We start from the raw sequence: 27253 nt of genomic DNA, 5'->3' as shown, positions 1-27253 counted from the left end.
AAAGAAGGGAGAAAACAGAGTAAACATATGAGAAAAGGAAAAGCAGACAATGTTGCAGATAAGTTGTTGTAAATCGCTTTCTTTGGGGTTTTTTGTGACTGTCTTCACATAACTGCATAATTTTGTATAATAAAACTACACATATATGAATAGTTTATATTGTTGTCAACCAGGTTGTGACACTGGCGACTCTTTGGCTACATGTATTCAGAAAAATCTTTCAACTTTTGTTTTGCGTTCTTGGAGAGTCTCATGAGGGAACATGTATCGTTTCTACTCCTCTGAATGCAGTGTGTGCTGGTGTGCACCCCCGCACCCACAGGCTGGTCCTCCCAGCTGCAGAAAGAGCAGCACATACTCATCTTCATCACTTTTCATCCAGACTGGAATAAATAATGCATCTGCAAAGCTATCGTTGGCTGGTAGTTTATGTATTTATTTTGATCATTTAAATTTGTTAATGTAGATTTTATAGAAAAAAAAAAAGGGTAAAAATATACTTTGACTCGTTATATTTGGTTCAAAACATACTTATGGTGTGAAGTCACTTTCTAGTTCTTCAACGATGTTGTTCCTCTCTTCTGCAGCGTTCGTTGGAATTACATGCACTTCAGATGACTTGTAGCAACTTTCCGAACAGCCAGTAACTTCTTTCCTTCCTGAGGAGTTAGCAGGAGTTTTTATAGGAAATGATCAGATCTTAGATGTTTTAAATTTCTGGACACTTTTACAATCCGTCTTTTAATTAGTCTTTTAATTTCTTATCTGCTTTTTCAAATCCCTACTTCTCATTAAGCCCGCAGCAGGTTTTTTTTTCCATTTATTTCCTCACCAGAGCGTTCTTCATCGTCTGAGATGTTTCCAGAAGGCAGGAGCGCCACTTCCAATCTCTCCATCACAACTATTTTTGTTTAGGTTTCTGAACCTGTCCTCACCAAGCTGGAGCGTTTTTTTCATATTTGCAGTATGGTGTCCTTTGTTGCTGTTTAAGCTGGATGTGTACTCAGATGAGTGCAGAGTGCAGCTCTGAATTTGCTGGTTTTGTGCTGAAACTGAGTTAAGAAGCTCTCGTTTATCTTTTTCTGCATCTTTCCAGCAGTAAATTTGGCTTCTCATTCTTGTACTTTCTGGGAATATATCCAACAATTTGGTTTGTGTTGAAAAACTGAAATATTTCTGTCCTCTCCACCTGCCGTTGTACAAAACTTCGACACTGAGATCATGGACAAGATTTTCTGGATATTTGAGGTTCTTGCCTCCAGCACTCCTGTCCTTTACTTTTTCCCTCAAGTCTGTTGTCTTGTTGTCTTTCTGCAGAAGTTTTAGGACGGAAAGTTGAGCTGCTGCTGCGGTGGATCAGAAGGTACAATGGTCCTGTCTGACAGGAGATCTCAGCAGGCTTTGTTCTGTTGCTGGATGTTCTACAGGCAGTCCAGCAGGTCTGAGGAATTCAGGAGCTGAATGGCAGGAAGCCTCTGCAGGCTTATTTGTGTGTGTGTGTGTGTGTGTTGTCATAACAGCAGACATGTAGGTCATTGAGACAAAGTGAGATGTGTTCACATCCTCTCACAGGTGCTGTAGAAACAGGTGATTAAGGAGACTCCTGGATGTTTCAATTGATCAGTTTGTGAATTGAAGTATTTTTTCTTTCCTTTTTATCCATTAATTGACAAATCAGCCCTTCATTTTTTCAATGCCCCTCCTTAAATGAAGGTTTTAATGTGTTTTAGCAGCTGCTGGGTGCTCCACAGATGGGGTCTACACTTGAGCCTTTGTCAGGCTGTAGAAACAGCTACAGACAGTATACAGTAAGCTTGTTTCTGACACATTCTAGTTTTTGTCTGGTAAGATTTCCAATGATCGCAGTTAAGGGTTGTTCTGATTGATCAGGCTAAAATAGTTTCTGACCCGTATTCCTTCTGGCCAAAGGGTCAGATGCACCGTCTGAGTGTAAGCTTGTTAGAGATTACACGACTTCTCAGGCTGGAGTTAACCGAAGAGGTTTTATACGCAGCGTTTCAGACACACACTGACCCTGCTTTACCCCGGTAACGACAAGACAACAACACAATGCCTCACTACTATTGTTGCTGGAAAACTTAGCCCAGTTCTTCACAACAAATATTGTGGTATTTATTCTATGTATTTTAACATTTTAACAACAGTTTGTAGCACGACACATCAACACCGGCATCCAACTGGACTCCCAGCAGTCCACTAGCTTCATCCTATGACGTCCTCTGCTTTTTGATTTCATGCTTGTGTTGTTCTCACTCTCATATGTAAGTCGCTTTGCATAATAGTGTCAGTTAAATTACTGTAGAATAGAATAGAATAGAATAGAATGGACAGCATGAATTCTCATTTAACTGTAATTATAACCTCAGAAAGCGTGAGATGTTTCAGACCACAGGGAACCTGTTGTAACAGGATACATCTTGATCAGAAAAATATGATTAAAAACAGGTGGCTTGTTTTTTTTTTTGTTTTTTTTAAAGAACAAACAACAATAATGACAACAATTAAAAGATAAGAGAAATATCCTTTTCCTGAATTTATGCAGGTAGATGATCCTCACAGTTTATATTTTCTCAGTATTGTTTTAATTTGACAAACCTGCATTAACTATTTATTGTCTTATTGACACACAGAGAAATTGTGATTCTTCCTGCCTCTGGATGTTTTATAAGTTGTGATGACTAAGGAAAAGGCCGATCACAGCGGTATACTGAGCTGTCTCTGCAACAGGTGGAAAAATGTGATTGAAAAGTTGCAGTCTGAGGCTCTTAAGACCATATTAAACTATTTTCATGTTGGTGACGGCAGCCAGCTCACTTTTAAACAGCAACTCGTCTTGATGTGTTCAGCTGTTGGTGAGAGGAGCCGATGTACGCAGGCTGTCTGCTGCCGTGCTGTACGGCGCTGTGCACAGCGCTAGAGACAGGACAGTTGTTACTGTTGTTGTAAAATAAAACCTCACTTAAATCTGTATTTTTGGTATTCCGTTGTGGATAACATAGATTTGAAGGGATGCACGATATTGGATTTTTGACTGATATCTGATAATTCACATTTTGCCAATAACCGATCCCCCACTGCATGATGCAACCCTCTTCATTTATCTGGGCTTGGGACTGGCCCTCAGAGAACAATCATGTCCATGTTGGGGCTGCAGCGGTGTAGTGGGTTAGGACTCAAACCGCAGACCGTCAGGTCACCAACACCTGAGCCATGGCCTCCACCATGCAGTTTCCTCTGTTATAGAATTAAACTACAGTATCATTCTGCACTCTTTGTTTTGCCTGTTTCCAAACGCAGATGTTACAAAACAGCAGAAATGGTGAAATGTTCACTTCTGATGCAAAATCTTTCAACTTGCATGACATACAACATGTCAGACTGAATCATACTAGTTGTAAAGAAGACAAGTTAGACATGTGCATCCTGTCCTACTTAAAGCAGACTTAAAGTTCTCCCAGTGCCTGTTATTTCATTAGTCAATTATACTGGGGAATGACCAGTGTCCACTCTTTAATTGCGAAGGCGACATCAGCCTATACGGATACTGCGCCGGTAATGTTGTGTATCTGTAATTGATTGTTTTTTATTTTTGACAAATCAAGCCCGTCATTTAGCCACAACGTAAGCGGAGCAACAGGACATTCCTTTTGTTAAGATGATTTATTATATTAAATTCATAATGCTTAATGATCGGCGTCGCGTTTTGAATCTAAGACTGCTTAGTCTCTTGTTGAAGCAGACATATGTGTGTATTTGTTTCAGCACATTATTGGCAGAGTGAGAGTTTTCAATTATGAGAAGTTGTGCTGGAAGAATGAGCAGAAACTATTGGCTAACCATTCGTATCATTTGCAATTAGTGTAAGAAGCAATGCTTCATCTCTCTCTGTCTTTTCTTGTGTGACTCGTGTGCTTTGTCTTGCTCTCATCCATCGATTTTAATTGGCATTTCTATGGGAGAATTTGGAAAAGTCACTCAGGCAGCAACAACTTTCTGTTCAGATTATGGACGGAAGTTACCAGTGAGAGCCAAATAGCCTTTTGTAATCCTCATGGAGCACATTTAATTAACTGGCCCTCTCTGCTGTTTTTTTTTCTTCCCTCCCTATCGCATTCCTTATTCTTTGTTAATCTGTTTCTTCTTTTTTTTTTTGCATGCTTGTCTCTTCTCTCACCCCATTTTTCTCTCAAAGATGCAAATGCATTTTGAGGACACTGCTTGGATACATGTGGAAATACAGCCCACCTATACGAAGTGCTTTCAGGGGCTGAAACTCTTCTTCTGAGGCTGAACGACTCCTAAGTTCAGCATGAAAAAGCTAAAGAGACAGCTACAAAGACAGAGAGAAAGAGAGAGTGGTGCACTGAGATGGGGAGTTCCACATCATGCCATCACTACTGTCAACTTAATGGATGGCTCAAAGGGAAGAGAGAGACTGCAGAAGGTGCTGATCGGGGTTATCGAAGAAGAGCAATGGAGGAAGGGGGCGGGGGTTTGATTCCTCTGCTGCTTTACAGTTTAGGTTCTATGCTTTATTCGTTATGTAATAATGACATATAGACTAAACACATCCTGGACAGTCTAAAGTTTTATGTGGATTCACTGATAGTTTTGTTAATGACTGCAAGCATCAAGCAAATCTGATTGAAAATGGATTTTTGCACCAGGCTGTAAACAAGTTTATTTCTGCTGTAAACATGTTTATATCTGCTGTAAACAAGTTAACTTCTGCTGTAAACAAGTTTATTTCTGCTGTAAACATGTTTATTTCTGCTGTAAACATGTTTATATCTGCTGTAAACAAGTTAACTTCTGCTGTAAACAAGTCTATTTCTGCTGTAAACATGTTTATTTCTGCTGTAAACATGTTTATATCTGCTGTAAACATGTTTATATCTGCTGTAAACAAGTTAACTTCTGCTGTAAACAAGTTTATTTCTGCTGTAAACATGTTTATTTCTGCTGTAAACATGTTTATATCTGCTGTAAACAAGTTAACTTCTGCTGTAAACAAGTTTATTTCTGCTGTAAACATGTTTATTTCTGCTGTAAACAAGTTTATTTCTGCTGTAAACATGTTTATTTCTGCTGTAAACATGTTTATATCTGCTGTAAACAAGTTAACTTCTGCTGTAAACAAGTTTATTTCTGCTGTAAACATGTTTATTTCTGCTGTAAACATGTTTATTTCTGCTGTAAACAAGTTTATTTCTGCTGTAAACATGTTTATTTCTGCTGTAAACATGTTTATTTCTGCTGTAAACAAGTTTATTTCTGCTGTAAACATGTTTATTTCTGCTGTAAACATGTTTATTTCTGCTGTAAACATGTTTATTTCTGCTGTAAACATGTTTATTTCTGCTGTGAAGTTGCTCTTTTTAACATGGGAGTCTATGGGGATTTGCTCTGTTTTGGAGCCCCTAGTGGATGAAGGGGGAACTGCAGTTTTATGCACTTCCACAAAGGCTTCACTTTTAACTTCACTTTGTCCGGAACTGATGTGTCACAGGTTAACTAAAAAAACAAAACAAAACATGTGCTTCTCTGCACATCAAACAGCAACGTCCAGTGGTTAAAAGTGAAGCCAAAAATTGCAGTCCCCCCCATTCATCCACTAGTGGCTCTAAAAGGGAGTCAATCCCCATGGACTCCTATAAAAAGATCAACCTCACAGCACAAATAAACTTGTATACAGCCTGGTACAACAAAAACATTTTAGGTTTATTTGGTCAACTTTAACTTCGTAGCAACGTTGAAAGGGGTGAACTCATCTTTTTAGATGTTTTTAATCCTAAAATTCAGCATTATTGGGGGCGTGTCATTTTGATTGACAGGTATCTGATAAACCACTGCAAGAAGACAGAGTGTAGCACAACTCTGACCGTTAACGGCAAATATTAGCCTTAGCCGGCCTACCTCTGTTAGCTCCTGCTAGTTAGCACTTAGCTACAGGCAGGTCAGATTTTGATCGATGTCAATCATTCACCCCTACGCTCACAGCCCACCTTTCAGATCAACCTCTTTACCCATTTTTGTATTTTTTAGAAGCGGCTGGATGCGTGACACTGCCAAGATGGTGATGGTGGGAACTGCCCACCGAGCTTTACTTGAGCTCTTCAAGAACCTATGGATGACGTCACGGAGGCTCCATCCATATTTTTATGGTGTACATGCTCAGATTCCCGCACAAATAAATTAAATTAACTAATTTTAAGTTAGTTTAAAGCTGGTGACTGCAGCCGCCTGAGTTTGTTTGCCTCTAGTGATGGGAGGTGTCGTATCAGTGGTACTGTGTCAGGCTCTGCATCAGCTAGACAAGCGGGAAAGTGTGCCGATGACATCAGTATTAATACAAATGACAATTTCTTTAATCAGCTCCCATTTATATTAAGATTCTGCCAGTTGTTGTATACCTCAGAGTGATCAAAGAGAGAATTTGGAGGAAATATTCCAGTATGTACATTGAAATAACTGGTCCAATTGACTATCTGAGATTTTGATCCTTCTGTCATAGAACTACAGTTTGGGGTACTTACCTGTGCATGTAACATTTCTTACCCAGTGACAGTAGAGTATAAGCTTCTAAATGCAAGCAGCAGAGCTCCTGTAGATGTAGTTATAACTTTGAACCAACTTTGACCATTTTATTGTTTTTAGTTCCTAGTAATTCCTTGTTAATCAGAGCACAAAGTTGCCGTCCGTTTTTCTGCAGCAGTGTTTATGCATAGACCTTCAGGACTGTTTATGTTCTGAAAAGAAGATGAGTGGAAAGCACCACGAGAAGAATAACATGTAGAAATGCTTGGAGCAGCCTTCTGGAACAAATGAGGTTGGTGGCCATGGAAAAGCCTTCCATGGCACTGTTACTAATCCCAATTCCCACTGTTTCTAGGGATTGCAACATATCATTAGATCCAGAAAGATGCATTAGTGTGAGGGATGGCAATGGCACCAATCTGTATCTCCCTATGGTCCTTCATTAGCCACTAATCCACTGATGATTGTTATAAGTGAGAAAGGCGTGTGTTTCTGTCTGTGTGTGTGTGTGTGTGTGTGTGTGTGTGTGTGAGATGTATTTTGGCATAGTGCTGTGAATATTAGCTTTGTGATTTATTATCTGGGTAATGGCGTCCCTTCTTCCCTAAAGCAGCATTCTCCTTTTGCCAATTAATTTAGAATCTGTTGCAACCACAAAGTTGGGAAGAGAGAGACAGAAAGAGAGAGAGAGACAGAAAAAGAGCGAGAGAGAGAGAGAGAGAGAGAGAGAGAGAGAGAGAGAGAGAGAGAGAGAGGGGCGATCATCAACAAACACATTGGGCAAACCCCAGAGTCAAGTACAGTCTCACATTTTTTTCTGGAAGCTATGGCTGGTTAATTCTGCTCTAAGGTCCTCTTTTGATGTCTGCTTATGTTTTTTTGTTTTTTTTTATAATGTTCCCTCATCCCTTCTCTTCTGTAATGCCATCGATTTATGCAACCGCTTGCTCCTGCTTTCCTTTTTCTTAATTCTTCCATCTTCCTCTCTTTCGTTGTTCGACTGTTTCTATAACAACCACAGGGTCATTTTTCAGCCTCCGCGCTTCACTCTTAATCCTGTTCATGCGACACTCGCCTCTTATTTTTCTTGCAGCTCTTTCCCGCTGCGCTATGTATTACTTGATGGCACCCTATCATTCAGAAAATACTTCTGTCTCTTGTCTGTGTTTATGTCCAGGTCTCAGTGTTTAGCGCGCAGTCACAGGCAAGCCGCTTTCTCACCTCCCTGAATGTATTTGTGTCCATGTAAATCAACCATTGTGAATCCATAAAGCAATTTATTTTTCCAATAGGTATCAAAACTGGGACTTCTAAGATCCATTGGCTCCGGTCTTGAAATGACTCCCCATCCCCCGCTGTGCCGAGTGATCGCTGCTGTTTGGTCTGTGGATGTGTGAATGAGGAGGAGGATGTACTGATGAGGGCTGTGTGGGACCTCACTGGGTTTCACCAGTGTCACTGTGATTGCTGTTTACAAGGTTTTGCACTACACTGATTATAATTACTGGTTGAGATACTTTGATGGCCTCATCATTTTCTTCTGGTAAAACTTCCCTTGTCTCTTGTTCTTGTCACACATTAACAAAGGAAATGTAGGGAGACAATAGATCAATAAAAGTCCTTGTAACGCAGTGATATCTGTCTTCTTTATGTCTTTGTGTCTAAACATTTTCCTGTTTTGCAACACTGCTTTAGCTTTTTTTCTGCTTCATCACTAGTTGCTCAAACATGAAATCTTCTTCATTATAAATTGCAACTAAAGTTGTGTCTTTTGTGGACGCAGCTTAACCTAAGCTTTTGTATCTTCGCCTAAAGCAGATGACTTTAGCATGGCTGTGTTCTAATTAACTGAGAAGGGTGACCCCCGCCCCATCGCCACATTGCAGACTGGAATTACCAGTGCCACTTCAGCACTTTCTGTGATTCCCTGACTCTGCACGCACTCGTTTCTGTGGGAGTAAATTGCACTCCCTTTGCTCCACCACGGCACCCACCTGTGTTTCGGAGTGGTCACAAACCCCCCAGAGCACCGCCGACATCTGAATGACGAGTTTTCTTCAGGTGCTGAGGTCAGCAGTGATGTGGACATGAGTCTAAGGAAAGCTAACGACACCACACTGAACTGGTGCCAGAGGCACAACAGGTGGTTGCTGATGGTTTTACTGTGAGTTGAATAAGACTAAATGGTTTCTATATTCCGGTTAATATCTAAACTTTAGCAATGATGGAGAAATAGATGAATGTGAGAGCCCCCTTTTTACATGGAATTTCAGTGAAAATATTTTCACTAAAGAAGAAAATTTGTTAAACAACTGATCTTGATAAAAATGACTGATATCATCGCTTTGGCCACAACTGAAGCAGGACTCGCAGCATGTGGTGTTAAAAGCAGTTCTTATCTTTTTATCAATCAAGTTTTCATTTAGTAAATGTTAAAAGTGGTGTGTTCAGGGTTTTTGATCTGTTTACAAAAATAATGCAGTGATTCCAAGACGGACATAATCTGATCTGTCTCACATTGATGCTCTGTTTTGGTTTGAAAGAACACCATTCAGTTTTAGAAATCATATGCATTAAAATAAAGAAGAGATGATACCATTTAAGTTAAAACGCTGTTCAAGTGTCGTCCAATAGCTTTTGATATAAATCTTGCGGGTTTAAAAAATTTAATTTTGCACAAATGGACAACTTTTTCGTGATAGTTCTTACTACAGCTTTTACTTTATGTTTTTAGATGTTCATACACAGAAATAGATGTTCATTTTACTTGTGTTGTTTTTTTTTAAGAAAAACTCAAACCGCCAGTGAAATTAAAGGGGGACTGCATTGTCCAAGACCCAGAGCAAAGTTAGTGCTCATATAACAGATTCCACTGTCATGTATTACAGGAAAGTTTGGTACCTTTTTGGTTTTCTAAAGCTTAGTTTTACTATGTAACTCGTAAAAATGCGTTAGTGTTGCGTTTGAAGTAGCTGGGTGTGAGTTTTTAGTAAGGAAAGACGGAGTTATAAACCAAGGTTTCCTAAACTTTTTTTTTTTTTTTTAAATTTTGGATATAAAATTCTTATAAATGTATACAGTTAAAAAAAAAAAAAAAGTTAGATCAAAATTGCAACACTGATGTCAAAGATTGGTCGACTGAGATTAAGTAAGTTATGTGTTTTGCATCAATCTATCAATTTTCTGCTGCTCATCTGGGTTTCAGTGACAACTGCAGCAACTTCCAGACTTCTCTTTTCAGTTCCTCTGATGAGTCCCCAAGTCAAGCCAGCCAAGATGTACACCGTAAATAATAAGTTCACAATATTTAGCTTTTTTATGTCAGGATGAACCTAAAATCAACTATGACCTTCACTGGGATGTTCGAGAACAACAGCTTTGTTCTGCACATGCACGACCTGTTCATTGTTTATGTATTTATTGCACAACATTTGTCACAAGATGATAAAGGGGAGAAAAGAATAATATAAATCAATTATAGACCAGTAAATGTTGTGGTTTAGTGAAGCCATAAATCTAAACTGGTCCTCATCATACTGTTCACATTTTGACATCAGATCAAGATGATCTCTGACATATGACAAGTTGACATGTTCACATTTTATGTTGTGTTATACCAACCACTGTTGTTAACTTTTGCTTCAGTCAATCTTCAGGAATTACCATTGCATGATTCCACCTTAATAGCCCACATTCATGATATAATATCCATGAACATTTGGCATTTTCTGTAAATTTCACCTGAAAGCTAAATACCTCTAACTTTTTCTGAGTAGTGTATCATTTTCCCAGCTAATCATGAAAGTGCCTGAGGCTTCCAGCCTACGGGATATGTTCAGATTGCCTTAGATGTTCAGAAGGGGGGAAGTAGTTCTAATAGTGTGTAAAGATAAATATCAGAGGCTATCTGGGTAGAAGTTATGCATAAAAAGTATTTTTTACTGCTCATTGTTGCTGTGTTCCAATAAATGGTTAAGTGTGTATTATAACAGAAAGGATAGGAGACAAAGCAACAACAAGATGAATAAAAACAGTGACATGCTCAAAGACACGACACTAAGAGAAAGATAGACAACAAATTACATCATCGGACAAAATTCAGAAAATCCTCTAAATACTGGATGATGTACTCAGAGGTAAGAATGGAATGACATAAGACTGGCTGAGGTCATGCAATATTCCCCCCAATGTTCATAAATACTACTTATGTCAAGTAGATAATTTTGTAAATGAATCTCAGGCCCTGTGGGACTAATATGACTTGCAGCTCTTAAAAGCTGGAAGCCGGAGTTGATCTCTCTGCACCTGACAGTGAAATAAATACGACCTCATTTTAGATCTGAGTGCAGAATAAGTGGTACAGGCAACACTAAAACCATCACTGGGAATGTACACGAAGATCAAGAGATCAGAGGTGTGGAAACTAAAAGCGAGACAAAATCTGTGCAAATGGCTGCTTTTCAGTGGTACAAAGGAGACATTTTGATGCCACAACTCTGACAGTAGTCATCAGCCCCTCACTGTAGGGAGCCAAGGAGGGACTGGGCTTTGTCTCATTCATCAGTAATTATTTATCAGTGATGCATTTGTGTTTAGTATGGCTACATTTAAACCAAGGTCGGCTTCAGGCAGTGGGAAGAGGAGGCAACGCCCCCTCAAATCAAATCCACAAAAAGACACAAACTTCCTAAAGTTGCTCCCCTCCACATTGAGTTGTTTTGCAGCTGTTCTGTCAGCTTGGCATATCCATTGGATTTGCATACTTTTGCTAAATGTGCATGAATGTGACAAAAATACATGCATGAACCTTGTGACAGTAATTTAAACTACAGTTTTCTGTAATGTATTTAGAGGGGAGTTAGGGTTAAAAGGTATGCTGTTAGACAATAAAGACTAAACCAACATTTGAACCTATAAATGTGATCCTTTATGCTATTCTACCTCGTAGAAGGTATACAGGATCTACTGTAGTGAACTGGTAACCCACTGAGAATATCTGGACCTCCAAATTGATTAAAAAAAAAAAAAAAGGTATTTGTCAATGTGCAGACATAGTGCTGTTTACAGCACTATGTTAAAATAACAGTGTGGCTCCTTTAAGAATGTCAAACAAGCTAGAGAGCGAGAGACACACTAGGTGGGGAAGAAATGATTGTAGCTGTGAGAAAACTGCCTGTTTAGCAGTGAATGTTTTGCAACAAGGTTTAGCAATAAGACCCACACAGCTCATCTAGTTCCAGTCCAGTCCCCACTAGACTTCCTGAAGCTAGCTGCAGCTTTCCTCCACTCAGCCTCCCAAGCTGGTTTGGAGGCGCAAAGTCTAATAGCTGCTTCTATCAGAGTTTTCCAATAGAGGATGCAACAGACCAGAGCAGCACGGTTACCAAACTGCCAAAGACATGTTGCAGTTCAGGACCAAAAATACCAGACGGAAAGACAAGAAAGTAACTGCTTTTGTTGGAGCTGAATGTTATCGTTGGTGTTTAGTTTTCCATCCTGGGAGAGGAGGTGGAGGTGGTGGAGGAATACAAGGATCTTGGAGTTCAGCTGGACAACAAACTGGACTGGAAATGCAACACTGACTACATCTACAAGAAAGGTCAGAGCAGACTGTACTTCTTAAGGAAGCTGAGATGGTTTAACGTCTGCACCAAGATGTTGCATATCTTCTATAAGTCTGTTGTGGAGAGTGCAGTCAGCTTTGCAGCATCTGCTGGGGTAGTAGCATCAGAACCAGAGACTTGAAGAGAATCAACAAACTGATCCAGAAAGCTGCTTCTGTGCTTGGAGTAACTCTGGAGCCGCTGGAGCTGATTGTCCAAAGAAGAATGCTGCACAAGCTGATGAAGATGATGGAGGACTCTTCACACCCTCTCCACAACACAGTGATGATTCACTGGTTCATGAAACAACAAAGTGTGTTCAGCAAGAGGCTTCTTCAGGTCCGATGCAAGACTGAAAGATACAGAAGATCATTCCTGCCAGCAGCCATCAGCCTCCGGAACAAGACCTCCTCATATCAGTTATTACCATATACTACAATATTGAATTCTCTTTGGGGATTAATAAAGTATTTTTCATTTCATTCATTTCATTTCACCTGGTAAAGCAGCTGCTACTTACACACAACAATGTGTTAGGTTCAATTCCCACATCTCCCAGACCCACTTACTCATCTACTGCTAAACAATAGAGGACAGTAGAGCTTGCACAATGTTAAAATATAACAATGTATGTATACATTTTGCATTGAACACACAGCATACAAACAAAAAGTCTTATAATTTCCATTTGCATATAATATAAAAATATATAATAACACAATGTGATATGATATAAAATATAAATAAAATTAAATACAGTATAATTTAATAGTAAAAAACAGGTTTTAGCTGTGAAAAGTAATTTTGACCAGACCCCTGATCTAAGAGCTGTACCAGCAGGAACTTTGGTTTCATGTGGGACACCCATGCTGGACAGGTTTTAGGATACTAACCTGACAAAGTGCAATAATTTTTTTTGCGAACAACCCAGTTCCATCAAGAAAGAAGTACGATGCCCCCTTCAAATTTCTGCCTGTCCCCTCATATGCATTACTAAAGCCGGCCTTCATTGTTGTAGAATCTAGTCTGAAAGATAATATTTGATATTTAAAATCAACTGGCAGTATTTACAGTCCCATCAATGAAATCCATCAACGTGGGATTGAAGAAACTGCACGATGACACTGCAGGTGACCTGCAGGTTCATGGTCTGCACTTATTACTGAGTTGTGTGTAACTCTCGTATTACACTGAAGAGGAAAACACACTGCTGCTTTGTTACCGTATGAAGAATGGTTGACTGTTTCTCAGCAGTTGTGAAGAGTTTTGCTTGAACTGCTGATGCTATGTGAAAATAGTGAGGCTTAAATTAAAGCCTTGTCTTTTGTTGCATTAAAATATGTAATGTGGTGCAGTAAAATCAAGTTTTAGTGTTAATCCACTATAATGGGGTTTTAAGTGGTAAGAAAACAGCATTGGGTCCTTATAAAGCTGCCCACGTCCTACTGTTGAAGACTTGCTTTACTTGCCTTGTAAAACAAACTAGAAGAAACAGCACCTGGTTTTATAACATCATCTTTATGGCTGGCAGTTTACAACAATAAGCCCACTTACATAAACAGCTACAGCCTGACCAGTTTAATGGGAACTGCATAACATAATGTGTTTTTTCATATATCAGATTATTCACAATTATTATGGCCATTTAAAAGGGTGCAGGGCCAAAAGGGTGATGTCTCCTTAACATGGACATTAGATCAAAATGCACTATGCACACAAAGTGACAGCTGACACTGTAATTAAATATGTGGTTAACTTTTGACTTAATTATAATATGGATTGCTTGTCAAACATCTTACTCTATTAGAAGACATCAATTAAAATATGGATCACAAAGTTGCACTTGAACTGGGACTTTTCCAGTGCAGTGCTTAATCCAGAAACCAATATATTTTCCAAAAAGGGTGAAAAAAGGGACTCAGCATCCAAATTAAGGACAACTCACTGCTCATTATTATTTATATTTTTGTTCATTCTTTGTGCTATTTTTGATGTTTTATGCTCCATTTGTACTTTCATTCTCCTTAATTTGAATGTTGAGGTTTGCTGCCACATTGCTGTAATTTAGTCATTGTAGCGTATTAAACCTTTTGAGTTTCATTATTGTGTTTTTATAAAATGGATGATGGACTTGGGCAGTCAGAACGATGCAGAAGCTGTTCGAAGATCTTGACCTGACAGAAGAAATACTTTCTCTGACTAATGTAAGAATTCTGTAACATGACTCTCACTGGGGCTTTCTGAGTTTTTACTCTTCACAAAAAGCAGAAGCTTTTCATAATAATAAGTGACTGTAGTCTTTAAGTTCATACTCGAAATGTAGATTGCTTTTGTGTGGTTCTTCATTTTATTTATTTATTGCCAGCCTATACAACGAACCCTGAATGAACAGCCTTCTTTTTCTTTGTTCTTCCAGGACCAGAGTGGTACTTGGTCAGAGTGGAGTTGACTGTGACTGATGTAAATGACAACATCCCAGAATGGAGCATGATTCCTGCTCCCTACCTGGCAGTGGTTTCTCCCGATTCACCTCCTGGGTCGTTGGTGTACAAACTCTACGCTCAGGATGGGGATGAAGGCGACAACGGTGAAGTGGAGTACTTTCTATCGGATGGTAAGTTGTTTCATTTTAGTTTTTCTTTTCTGTTTGCTCAGAAATGGAGCAGGTTCACCTCCTATATGGTGAAACATGTAATGTTGAACTGTTGTAGTTGAGATCTGAGCCATTACCAGTGGTCTCCTCAGAGTACTTACCGATAACCACACTGATGGTGTGATTATCATTTTCCCTTAGAGCTTTTTTTTTTTTTTTTTTTTTTTTCTACTGCATGACACAAAAGTATTTTCTTATTGCCTACTATGTACTGATATTTTGTGCGCATTATGTATTTGGTAAAAGAGATCATTTTTTTCCTTCTTAAGGTGCACGAGAGAAAATTGTTAAAATGATTGTGGTTAATGCCTAAATGAAACCTTACAGACAGAAGAATAGAGTTTTTGTTCATGTACAGGTAAATCATAGCTCCTGTGGTAGTTTTTTGGTGCCACATACGAACGTGTGCTTTGATTCTTTAGTGGATGGAAGATTGTGGTAAAGAAACATTCCTTTTGTTTCTTTTTTTTTTTTTTTTGTTCTGCTGCATTCATGATGTGTTTTGCATTTCATATGTCAAAAGCCATAAAAGTAATTGTTCTCATGATACAGAATTTTTTTGTTACTTTCTTAGAAAAATTAGAAATAAATTGTTTGAACTGTTAGCATCTACCATCCAGAAATGGATTCAGAAGATCCGGGATTGTGTCTTTAAGCCAAAGTAATTTCAAGTTTCCATCGAGCTTTCTTCCAACCCTCATCACAGATATGCTTGCTTTTCCCCTTTAATAAGACTCCCATTTATAAATGCAGGGGTTGGCAACATGTGGAGGTTGGGGTGGTGTAAAGGAGAACAAGTAAAGGCTGTTGGACTATTTTAACAGCATGCTTATTGCAATGAACACATGCAGTTCTGCTCATATGTATCCATCCCTTTTCATTAAAGAAAAGGCTGAATTTACAACAGTCACTCAAATAACTGGAGACTTGAAAAAAAGAACAATAACTAAATATTTGCAAAAATATAATTTACTAATATAAGACACTGTTTTTTTTTTTTATTATTTAATTGAGTTAAAGAAAGAAAAAAAAAACAAACAAACAAATTGGTCCTGGACAAATTAGAGACTTTTCTGTTGAACAGTGGGACAAAAATACCTGTCAACAGGTGCAGAAGTCTGACTAAGAGGAACAGAAAACACCTGACTGGAGCGGAAACATTAAAGGATTGTTTAACAAAATATGAGTTTATGAGTGATGTAATATGTAATAAATTATCTTATTTGTTTTCTTTTTCAAAAAAGATATTTCTATTGAACCAGAATTAGAAAATAATGTAATGATTTTCATAAAATATTTATTTATTATTACTTTAGTCAATTTCAGCTTATTTTACAAGCAACTGTTTTTTTTTTTCCTTCTTTAATGAAAGAGTATGAATAAATATGAGCACAACTGTATATATTTTTAAAAAAAATCACATAATAGTTATTGTATCTGGCTAGTCAGCGGTACTAACCACTGACGGATGTTTGAAATCAAAACGTAACTTGAGTTGAGCTCCTCAATAACTTTCATGTGCAATCTGGAATTTTACATGTGGGGCTGAACCACTGTTTGCAGTGATTGTGTAAATGAGCGGCAGGTAAAAACATGTTTCAGACTCCTTATTTAAATGAGAGTTTTGTGCTTCACAGCATGGCAAGTTTGGATAGAAAACATAAGGCTGTATGGGAATGACTTTATGAAAAAGTTGATGGTGTCAGTAAAACAAGCCAAACATTGAACAAAGTCACAGAGAGAATAAAGACATTAAAAGGTGAACAATACAAAAATTAGCACATAAGAAAAACAGGTGGAGGTGTAGGGTAAAAGAAAACATTAAGGAATACAGTCTCTTGTTTATAATATAGGCCTTGTTTATCTTTTACTAAGGATTTTATGAACTTACCTACCTACAAGCCTGGTGTCTAAAACCTTGGAGAAGAGAAGACCTTTTATCAAAAAGAAAAGAATCATTCACTAACTTGGGGTATTTTACATGGGCGAAATCATTTGCTCCTTTTACTCTAGGAAATCCAGCTATTGAAATAAAACCCCCAAAAATAGCAAAAAAATAGTTTTACCTCAGTTAATGACTGCAGAGTTCCTGGAAACCTAATAACCAAGATCATCCCACGACACATGACCTTTAGGACTTGGGCAACAAATGTGGGGATCCCAGGTGGAAGATGCATTGTCTGTTATTTGTATGTATACGTGACTTCTATCCAAATTTGTCCTGAGTTCCTGCAACAGCGGCAAAATGCTGGATAAGTTTGTTTCCTCGTTCATCCCAAAAACATTTGCACATACTTTTGAAACATGTTAAATATGTACACAGTTTCTATGAGCAACACTGCTCTCAGGTTTAATGGATTACATTGTGGCAGCTAAATTATCACATTAACTTTTTTTCTCCAAACACACCAAATATAGTGTAAACACCTTATATTGCATATTCATTGCGGCAGACATATTGACTGGATGCAGAGGTGCTATTTTGCACCTTAAAAGATTAACTCTGTTAAACTGATTGTACATTATTTTGCAGCGTGCAGCGAGTTTGCACATGATTTAGTACATGCAAACCTTTTGTAGATCCAGACCATAGTTTAATTTTCGTTTAGTAGGGACGCCCTGCTGAGAATTTTACATTGAGCAAATTGGTCGTTTCTTACTTTCTAAATTCCTAATTTCACTTGAAGATGATGTTGCTGATGCAGCATGCAGTGTTTGTCATTATTAATGGTCTTACATAATGTCATGAAGCATGGATCTTACCACAAACCTTTTTGCCATGTGCACTGAATGAATATTGTTTTTATTCATCCATCTTTGTTTTTCTGTATCTTTTCCGACAATCTGCAGGTGGAGATGGTCGTTTTGAAGTGGACAGGAAGAGTGGCCATGTACGAACGACAGGGCTTCCTCTGCAGCGGGACAAGGAGTACCTGCTGACAGTGGTGGCTGCTGACCGGCTGGGCAGTCGCAGCGCTCCTGCTGTTGTCTCCGTGGTAGCTGGGGCTCGGCCTCCACAGTTTACAAATGCTTCCTTCACAATCTCCATACCAGAAAACACCCCTGAACTACAGCCGTGAGTTGAATTTTTATACCCATCGTGCATCTCCAGTGTTGTATTCCCATCACACACTCTGATCTGTGGACATTTACTAATCTCTCACACACTGGCTTCCTAACATCGATTGCTGTTCAACCTCACATCACATTTACATGTTTAAAAGCCTCCATCAAACTTAACCAGCAATCATTTTGCACTTTTGTTCCTGTTGAGTATTTGTTCGCTGTTCTTCAAATAGATTTGGCATTTCATGCTCAACTAGGGGTTTCTAATTTTACTAAAGCTCAAATTTTTCCTCCCAACTTTGAATTTGTGTTGAATTTTCTTTTTTTCTTGTCTTGTAATCTGGATATTTGTCTTTGTAGAGTACATAATATTCATATATCTGTATTTATGAAAACTTGAAGACATGTTTCTGAAGGTGGTATATCCAGCTTCTGGGATTTCTGCTCTTGTTAAAATGAAACCATTTCAGCACCTTTCGTTGGATGGATTACCATTCATTAAGTCAAGGCACAGTTTTTCTGTTGGACTGAGGTCTGAACTTTGACATGGACCATTTCAACACACTGAGAGGTTTCCCTTGCTTTAATCTTGTTTTATCCTTATTGTCATTGTCCTTCTGTAAGGTGAGGCTTTGTCCCAGTTGGAAATCTCTGGTCCTCCTTGAGACTGTCCCTACCATCCAAATACCCGTTTATGTCTGAACAGTTTCCCACAGCAAGCTGGTGTTGTCACCAAGTTTCACTGGGAGATGGATGTTCTCAGAGTGATAAGGCAAATTTATGCTCAACACAAAAAACAGATACACATACAGGTGGACAATTTGTTGTTTTCACGCGTTATTTAGTCCATTTTTAGCAAATCTATCGCTTGATGCAGCAAACAGGGTGATACTGCCAGAGCCAACAGGGTTAGTGTTGAGCAGTATGGCTGGCATGCAACCAGTCAAACAATCAAACCAAAAATAAATTTAGTAACAGGAAGAGAAGAAAACAATGAGGGAAACAGTTGTAGAGATGGTGGCTAACCTTTCATTAAAAGGCTTTTTGAGTGTATTGGGGGTGTTGGGCTATTGCAAAACAACTTTACTGCCACCGACTGGTGTTCAAAACTAATGTTAGGACGCAGAAGTGGTGGATGAACTGGCTTAACAACCACGACACATAAAAACATGAGGCGGTCATGTTTGACAATGCTTGAAACAGACATACATCTTTATGAATGCAAGAGAGCATAAATGGGCTTTAATAAAGTCTCATTTTTGTCTCGTCTGACTAGAAGGCCTTGTTCCATACAGTACCAATCAGTGTATTGTGTACGTAAAACAAAGCAAAAACAATAGAAAGCCATAAAACATTCCAATAATTTCCTCACATATAACAGTTCAGTGAGGCTTCAGCCACATTTCAGGAGCTCTACAGCAGCAGGGACTCTTTCCTTCGCAGCCACATAGTAGCTTCACATAAACTGGCAACTCTAAAGGAAGATATATCTACTTAATGCAAATTAAATTAACATGGTGAGAAAGTAAATTAGCTAAATGTTCAACCAGCCTGCTGAAACTTGTAAATAAAATATGAAAAATGATTTTGTGAGTTTTTTTAAAGTATTTAGACATGTAACTGCTCATGCTGCCATCACAATTATGTGGCAGAAAAACTAAATGAAAATAACATAGCGGAGTTTTGGTCAGCTGCAGTGGAAGAGGTGGGGTGTATTAGTTCTGTCAGCAGTGTCAGGTGGTGTCGATTAACACGCTTACTACACTTTGTCTAATCTGTCTCTTCGACCTTAGGCAGAAGCTTGCTGAGACACAGGAGCTTGGCAGAACCAGCCTCATGCTGACGAGCCAAACTGGGCAGTATTACAGTAACTTTTCACCTCATGCTGGAATCTGCATCTGCTCTACTGCCAGAGCAGAGTGTTTGTGGTAAAGTTGGGAGTTCTAGTCTGTTTTAGCCTGAGGACTGTGAGAAGCCAGTGGTAATGACCTTCACTCTGATGGGAAGATAATTCCATTCTGTATTATTTTCCCATTTGTTCCTATAACAATGAAAAGTGTTGCCTTCACATGCCAGACTCCACTAGCTGCAGAACCAGAAGGCGCTGAGGATGAGGATTCAGCAGATGCACTCGTTCATGTAATGAGACCAGAATACTGCACATAAGTCAGTTGGATTTCACTGTTGCTTGCTCTGAATTTGACCTCATGTCGGTTATGACTGACAGAAAACAGCCTCAGATACAGCATAATACTTCCCCTGCAGCTCCCGGTGAAATTGCTCGATTTGTTGCATCAAGCGACAGATGAATGTGTCCGTCTGTCTATGTGCTTCTGTGTCGAGCATAACTGGGCCGTTTTATGTAGAAGTTGGTGGAAGTGGCAACCTGGAAAGGATGTTTCTGCCCTTTTACACTGGGAGTGTTAGTTTAAGTCGTATTATATATACAGAAACAATCCTCAGTGAACTAGAGTTCACTTATGTCATTATGCACACACACACATATACAAACATATATATATATATATATGTATACACCATGGATTAGCAGCAGAGGAAAGTGACAGTGATCGATGTATCCATCCTCAATGGTGGAAATATCAGGTAAAAGGAGCATGAGAAACTGGAGAAGTATCAAAGCCTCAAGAACTGGACAGGTCCTGGAGGTTGAAAACAGTAGTACCCATAGTGATGGGAGCACTGGGGGCCGTGTCCCCCACACTGGAGAAGTGACTCCAACAGATACCTGGTGAAACATCAGACATCTCCGTCCAGAAAAGCACAGTCCTAGGAACAGCTGAGATACTGTGTAGAACAGCCGCCCACTCTAACCTATATTTTTTTCTTGTTTATTTTGAAACTACTTGCCAGGATTCATTTTAACAATAAATCTTAAATTTGTTTTCATCAAAGTTTCATGACTAAATTGTCATTTATTTTTGTTTTTTTAATAATCTGAATCAAGTTTTATTCCAGTTTTTAGTGTTAATGCACAGCTCCTAAAACTTCACCTTGAATTTCTGAGGTCATTTTTACATGTAGTTGTAATGACACATGAATAATTACAAACTGCACCCAGTCATCAATTTTTACGAAACAAAAAAAAGCGTTTTGATTTCCACATACCCATTTTTGCTTTTCTCATAACATGCCATCAGTTGCTGATTTCCATATTAAAGCAACATGTCATTTATTTCTCTAATTAGTAGCTTTAATATGACGGTTGCACATCTCTCAGTTCACAACTAAAGCACATGTAGCACATGGTATACGTTTAGCTTTAGCATGCTTAGCTTGGCAGGACGGTGGGTGGGCAAATGTTACTTAAAATGTGTTGTTTTTATCACACCCTTGTTTTGCGTTGGATGCTATGTGAAATCTGCCTCTATATATATGCGCTCAAGATAGTTCTAAAGTTTTTAGTGCTATCATTTGAGGACTTTCATTTTGTCACCTTGTGAAAAAGGCAGATGTGTAGAAAGGAATCTGCATGTCAAAAGAGAACAAGACGTGCCTCTGCAAACATCTGTTGCAAAGTGAAAAACTGCAAGACTGAAGTTTCCGGTATTAATTTTTTGTCCTTGTATTCGCACATGTAATTAGGTATTAGCACTATATATAGTGGTATTAACACTGACAGGTGTAATAGGTAGAGAGAAAAAGCGCTGACGGTGATCAACAGTTCTGCTGTATGAAACCTGACTGACGGAAACTATTTCCAGCTCGATGCTTCAACTAATTTTGAAAGTGCAAAAATAAAGAAACTATAATGCAAATGTAGAAGCATAATGTTCTCAGTTCCATCCAAACAATTCAAGATATTTATCCCCAAAAAGCACAGGATTGATAGAATACAGCAGGAGATGGCCACAGTTGAGTCTGCATGGTCTGCCCTCCAAATACCCGTTTATGTCTGAACAGTTTCCCACAGCAAGCTGGTGTTGTCACCAAGTTTCACTGGGAGATGGATGTTCTCAGAGTGATAAGGCAAATTTATGCTCAACACAAAAAACAGATACACATACAGGTGGACAATTTGTTGTTTTCACGCGTTATTTAGTCCATTTTTAGCAAATCTATCGCTTGATGCAGCAAACAGGGTGATACTGCCAGAGCCAACAGGGTTAGTGTTGAGCAGTATGGCTGGCATGCAACCAGTCAAACAATCAAACCAAAAATAAATTTAGTAACAGGAAGAGAAGAAAACAATGAGGGAAACAGTTGTAGAGATGGTGGCTAACCTTTCATTAAAAGGCTTTTTGAGTGTATTGGGGGTGTTGGGCTATTGCAAAACAACTTTACTGCCACCGACTGGTGTTCAAAACTAATGTTAGGATGCAGAAGTGGTGGATGAACTGGCTTAACAACCACGACAACTTAGACACATAAAAACATGAGGCGGTCATGTTTGACAATGCTTGAAACAGACATACATCTTTATGAATGCAAGAGAGCATAAATGGGCTTTAATAAAGTCTCATTTTTGTCTCGTCTGACTAGAAGGCCTTGTTCCATACAGTACCAATCAGTGTATTGTGTACGTAAAACAAAGCAAAAACAATAGAAAGCCATAAAACATTCCAATAATTTCCTCACATATAACAGTTCAGTGAGGCTTCAGCCACATTTCAGGAGCTCTACAGCAGCAGGGACTCTTTCCTTCGCAGCCACATAGTAGCTTCACATAAACTGGCAACTCTAAAGGAAGATATATCTACTTAATGCAAATTAAATTAACATGGTGAGAAAGTAAATTAGCTAAATGTTCAACCAGCCTGCTGAAACTTGTAAATAAAATATGAAAAATGATTTTGTGAGTTTTTTTTAAAGTATTTAGACATGTAACTGCTCATGCTGCCTCTGCAAACATCTGTTGCAAAGTGAAAAACTGCAAGACTGAAGTTTCCGGTATGAATTTTTTGTCCTTGTATTCGCACATGTAATTAGGTATTAGCACTATATATAGTGGTATTAACACTGACAGGTGTAATAGGTAGAGAGAAAAAGCGCTGACGGTGATCAACAGTTCTGCTGTATGAAACCTGACTGACGGAAACTATTTCCAGCTCGATGCTTCAACTAATTTTGAAAGTGCAAAAATAAAGAAACTATAATGCAAATGTAGAAGCATAATGTTCTCAGTTCCATCCAAACAATTCAAGATATTTATCCCCAAAAAGCACAGGATTGATAGAATACAGCAGGAGATGGCCACAGTTGAGTCTGCATGGTCTGCCCTCGTGGATTTTCCCAGGGTGCTCCCACTTCTTCCCACCGAAAAATAAGTACATGTAAAAAGTGTGCCAGGCAAACCTTTCATTTAATACAATTAATTAAAGACCCAACCCATAAAAAATATTACAATAAGTCATTTTCTTTAATTCAAGCTTTTTATTTATTTCCTTAACAAAATGTAAAGTAAAAAAGCAACAAGTTCTTTTAGATATATTTATCATTTATTTTCATGTGATATGAGAAAATTCCTATAGTTTAATCTTCTGCTTTCTGGTGTTCATGAAGAGGCCAAAAAAACAACAATCTGTGTTCCACAGTAGTTTTAGTAAAGTTTGTACCATAAATGGATGCCAAATGTCTCATATATGTATCATATATGTCTTATGGGTTAAAAGGGGGTAAAATAGACTACCCACATCCACTGGTAGAGACAAATAAATGAAAGAAAAAGAGACAAAAAAAAATATGCAGAGACACAAAATGGGTAGAAATGCCATATCCACTCAGGGGTGATCATAGGCATTATGAAATATTCCACCAATCATTGTGTTTAGACATTTCAGTCCAGCTTCACCGTATAGATCTAAAATATTATACTAATTTCATCAAGACAAATAAGTCACAGTCAGCGTGTTTTAAAAAATCTTTAATAATCTTGTTGTACTCCTGTTTTAACTGCGTACCACTGCTCCTCTCGCCTCCTGGTCCACTGTCTCGTCATCTAATGTGAAGGGATTTTCTCCACAGCACTCTGCCATGAAATGATATTTGGAAAACATCTATGTTATATTTGCACCCATCTGCAGAAATCCCATTACCATTATGGCACTCTTAGTCAACAGCTTCTTTTTTCCTGCTGTGTCTCCCCAGCTTCCTGGTGACGCGTGCTGTATCCTTCCAGAACAAAGCGATCAGTTACAGCCTCCTCATCAACCCCAGCAGTCTCTTCTCCATCGCAGCAGAGACCGGGGAAATCAGCTTGACCCGCTCCATCGACTACGAGAGTGACCAGCATCGCTACTTGCTGCTGGTGCGAGCCAGCGAGGGGCAGGAAAGCCTGAGCAGTGCAGCCGAGGTCTGTACGTGGGTGTGTGTGTGTGTGTGTGTGTGTGTGATGCTCCTGCTGCCAAATGCAGCAACTGCTTGGTCTTAAAGATGCAAACATTTATGACACTACAAGGTTGTCTCATCAGTTCAGACACAGTCTGAGCGCGATGCTGGAGTCAAAGTTTGACGTGTCTTCACATCCTTCCAGGTCTGCTGCCATTAGAGGAGATGAGTTAGCTTGTTTGCAGGCAGTACGGCTGCTTTTGATCTGCACGGTTCCAACTTACTGACACATATTTGGCTGACACTGTAAACCGAGCGTATCAGGCTGCTTCTGAGGCTTCTGCTGACTTGTTGTGAGCACTTGTTGATGATTGACAAGAGAATGATCAGACATGATCTAAAAATGTGTTTTTAGACCCCATACTGCACATAACGTCCAGTTTAAATGGGATTTCCATTTGCAGCGTACGTTAAACGTTTTCTCAGCCTCCTGATTGGCCTGTTTTTGGCAGGGACATGAGATCTTTTCTTTTAGAAACAAAAGCAGATTTTATTTGGTTGACTTTTATTAGGTGTCGTCGTATTTTAAAATAAAACACCTTCAGTATGGCTGCAGATCTGGATTACGTCCTATGAAGATGCTGCACATTTTGTGGTAAACACTTTGAATCTATTTCTAACTCATTTGAGTTGTTTTTATTTCTTTTTTTTTTTATGTGCACTGATCTGGACGTTGATCTGGTTGTTCAGATGAATGACAGTAACTAGCGACAGTTTGTTGACTTGACACCAACGGTGACCGTTTCTATAAGAACGATCATAAAAGAGCAAATGAAAACCCATTTTGTGGTTTCTTCTTCGCCCCGTCCGGGTTTGCAGATGAACATGTACTGACAGGAAAAAGACGAGCTTCAACGGGAGTTTTGCGACCTTGGCCGTAACCCTTTGGCACTCCGGTCGGTCACAGATGGGACTCTTGAGGTGTTCCTGCCAGATTGCAGGAAAGCCACAGGCTGAAAGTATTTTCGCTATGATACAGTTTTACTGGAAAAGCCATGTTTCTATTCCTATTTGTGATGGAGTCATTCTTACACATCATTATTTCATTTTTCAGCCTACGAGGTGGCAATGATAAGCTTCCATTTCACCCCGTTTTAAAGCAAAAACATCTTTTTTTTTTTTTAACCATAAAACTCTTCTGACTTGTTTGATGGCACACTGACATTCATTCTGACATTCATTCTGCACATTCCTGAGGCTATTGTTGCCTAGCAGGATCCTAATGCTGAGAAACTGCACAACTATTTTCCATCCAGTCTCACAACGACAGCGCTTTGCTCAACGGCACCACATGACAAGCCAGCAACTGAATGTCAAACACATTGATTGTCTTAGCAAACCGAACCCTGACAGGCTTCAGCAAAGAAAATCATTATCAGAGGCCGAGAGGAAAAAGAAAAGGAACAATGGAAAAAGAACATGTTGGCATCATGTGACGTGCAACAGAAAGGCGACTATGGATGGTGAAGGGGCGGAGCTAATGTTGGCTTGGGTTGGTTACAAAGCAATGACGGCGGTGCTCCTTTAGGCCACTTATGTTTCCTGTTTTAACTGAGACTCTCTCATCCTTATTCAGGGCTTTGACTCGTCATTAGTACCTTTTAGAACTTGGTTATTTTGCCTTATGGCTGAAACCGTGGCTTGTCATTGTTGAACTGACAGAAACTTTTAGCTTGTTCACGCAGCGAACGATTCAGATCCAAAAAGCCGTCAACAACCTGCCACTGACAAAAACAGTACATGTCTATGGTTAAGGTGGTGCCCACAGTCCTGAGCAGTCCTGTTGCAGCAGTGCAACGCTGTGCAGCGTTGTTTCCATGTCTCCTCATTGTGACAATAACCGCAGCTATGTGTGCAGTGATGCACACATACAGTTTACATGTCCTTTTTACACTTGTTACATTTAGGTGCAGTTTCTATCAGTAACGCTGCTCTCAGGTTTGACAGATTACAGCTGCTAAATTGATATATTTGCATTTTATCCTCTCAACTCATGCGAAACAGTTTGTGGACGCCCCACATTGCATCCGGCACACAGTCACTGAGAACTTTTGCATCACTTTATGAAAGAAACTGCTCAAAACCTTGTTGTACACAATCTGATACCTGACCCCTAATGGACAGCAGAAAGCAGAGGGTTTATTACAGTATGTCATATATACAGTCAATAATACATAAAGAAATCATTTTGACTCATCACAAGGTAATAAACAGTAAAAAAAAAAACAAAAAAAAAAAAAAAAAAACCTTGTTTTTCAAATTTAGTCAAAGGCTTCAGATTACAAAAAAATTGAATTTTCTCTCCATCTTTTCTTCGGATGGGCGTTAAAGGACTAAACTAGCTAATATCTGACTTTATGGAAAATGGATAACATTTGCAAAAGTTTAAAAATATTTCTTCAACAAGCTTTGATCGCTTATAACAGGATTTTTTATATACTAATGTGCATTATTAGTTTTAAAAATCATTTTCTGTCAGATGAAACATTGATGCACTGATGTGTGATTAATATGAAAAAGTAGGAAAAAGCTAAGATCTCCAGGTATGACAGACTTACCACAGTGTAACGCATCGAGCCCAGGCGTGGTTGCCACTGCCCCTTCCAGCAGATGTGAGGAACTTCCGACTCACCACCTCGGTGACTGCATTCCAGGAAGATGGTGGAACAGACAAAATGGCTGCTGAATTTGTCCAGAGATGGACAAAACGACCTGCCAAGCGGTCAGGATAATGAATGAACGAACTGACAAAACCAAAAAATCACACAAAAGTAAAGTTTCAAGAAGATACAGATACACTGATAGCTGCATGGCTTCACTTCTGCAGTCAGGAGGAAATACTTTGGAGATACTTCTATCCTGGTGTTTTATTCTGCAGAATACCAGTATCAGAAAGTACCTTATATTTAATATGACACTGAATGTTTTCTCTTTTTTTGGGGAAACTATAAGTTTTCCTACCCTAATTTGGTATAAAATGTCAGGAGGAGTGGTTTGCCTCCCATCCTGTTTTTACCTGCATGAACAT

General features: G+C 38.9%; 1 protein-coding gene across 1 annotated transcript in view; it reads left to right on the top strand.

Annotated features, from left to right (window-relative positions):
• LOC306755142 (neural-cadherin) overlaps nt 1-27253 on the top strand; it is a gene marked incomplete at both ends in the record, with an annotated part of 401965 nt that overhangs the window by 113817 nt on the left and 260895 nt on the right. Inside the window, 3 exons of the mRNA XM_079239421.1 lie at nt 14578-14775; nt 17665-17890; nt 23986-24190. Coding sequence (XP_079095547.1) covers nt 14578-14775; nt 17665-17890; nt 23986-24190 — 629 coding nt within the window. The remainder of the gene's footprint in view (nt 1-14577; nt 14776-17664; nt 17891-23985; nt 24191-27253) is intronic.

Source organism: Telmatherina bonti, assembly GCF_933228915.1.
Source record: "Telmatherina bonti genome assembly, chromosome: 1".
Taxonomy (NCBI): Eukaryota; Metazoa; Chordata; class Actinopteri; order Atheriniformes; family Telmatherinidae; genus Telmatherina; species Telmatherina bonti.
Note: the sequence above shows the minus strand (reverse complement) of the source record. Positions and strands in the feature narration are given on the sequence as shown.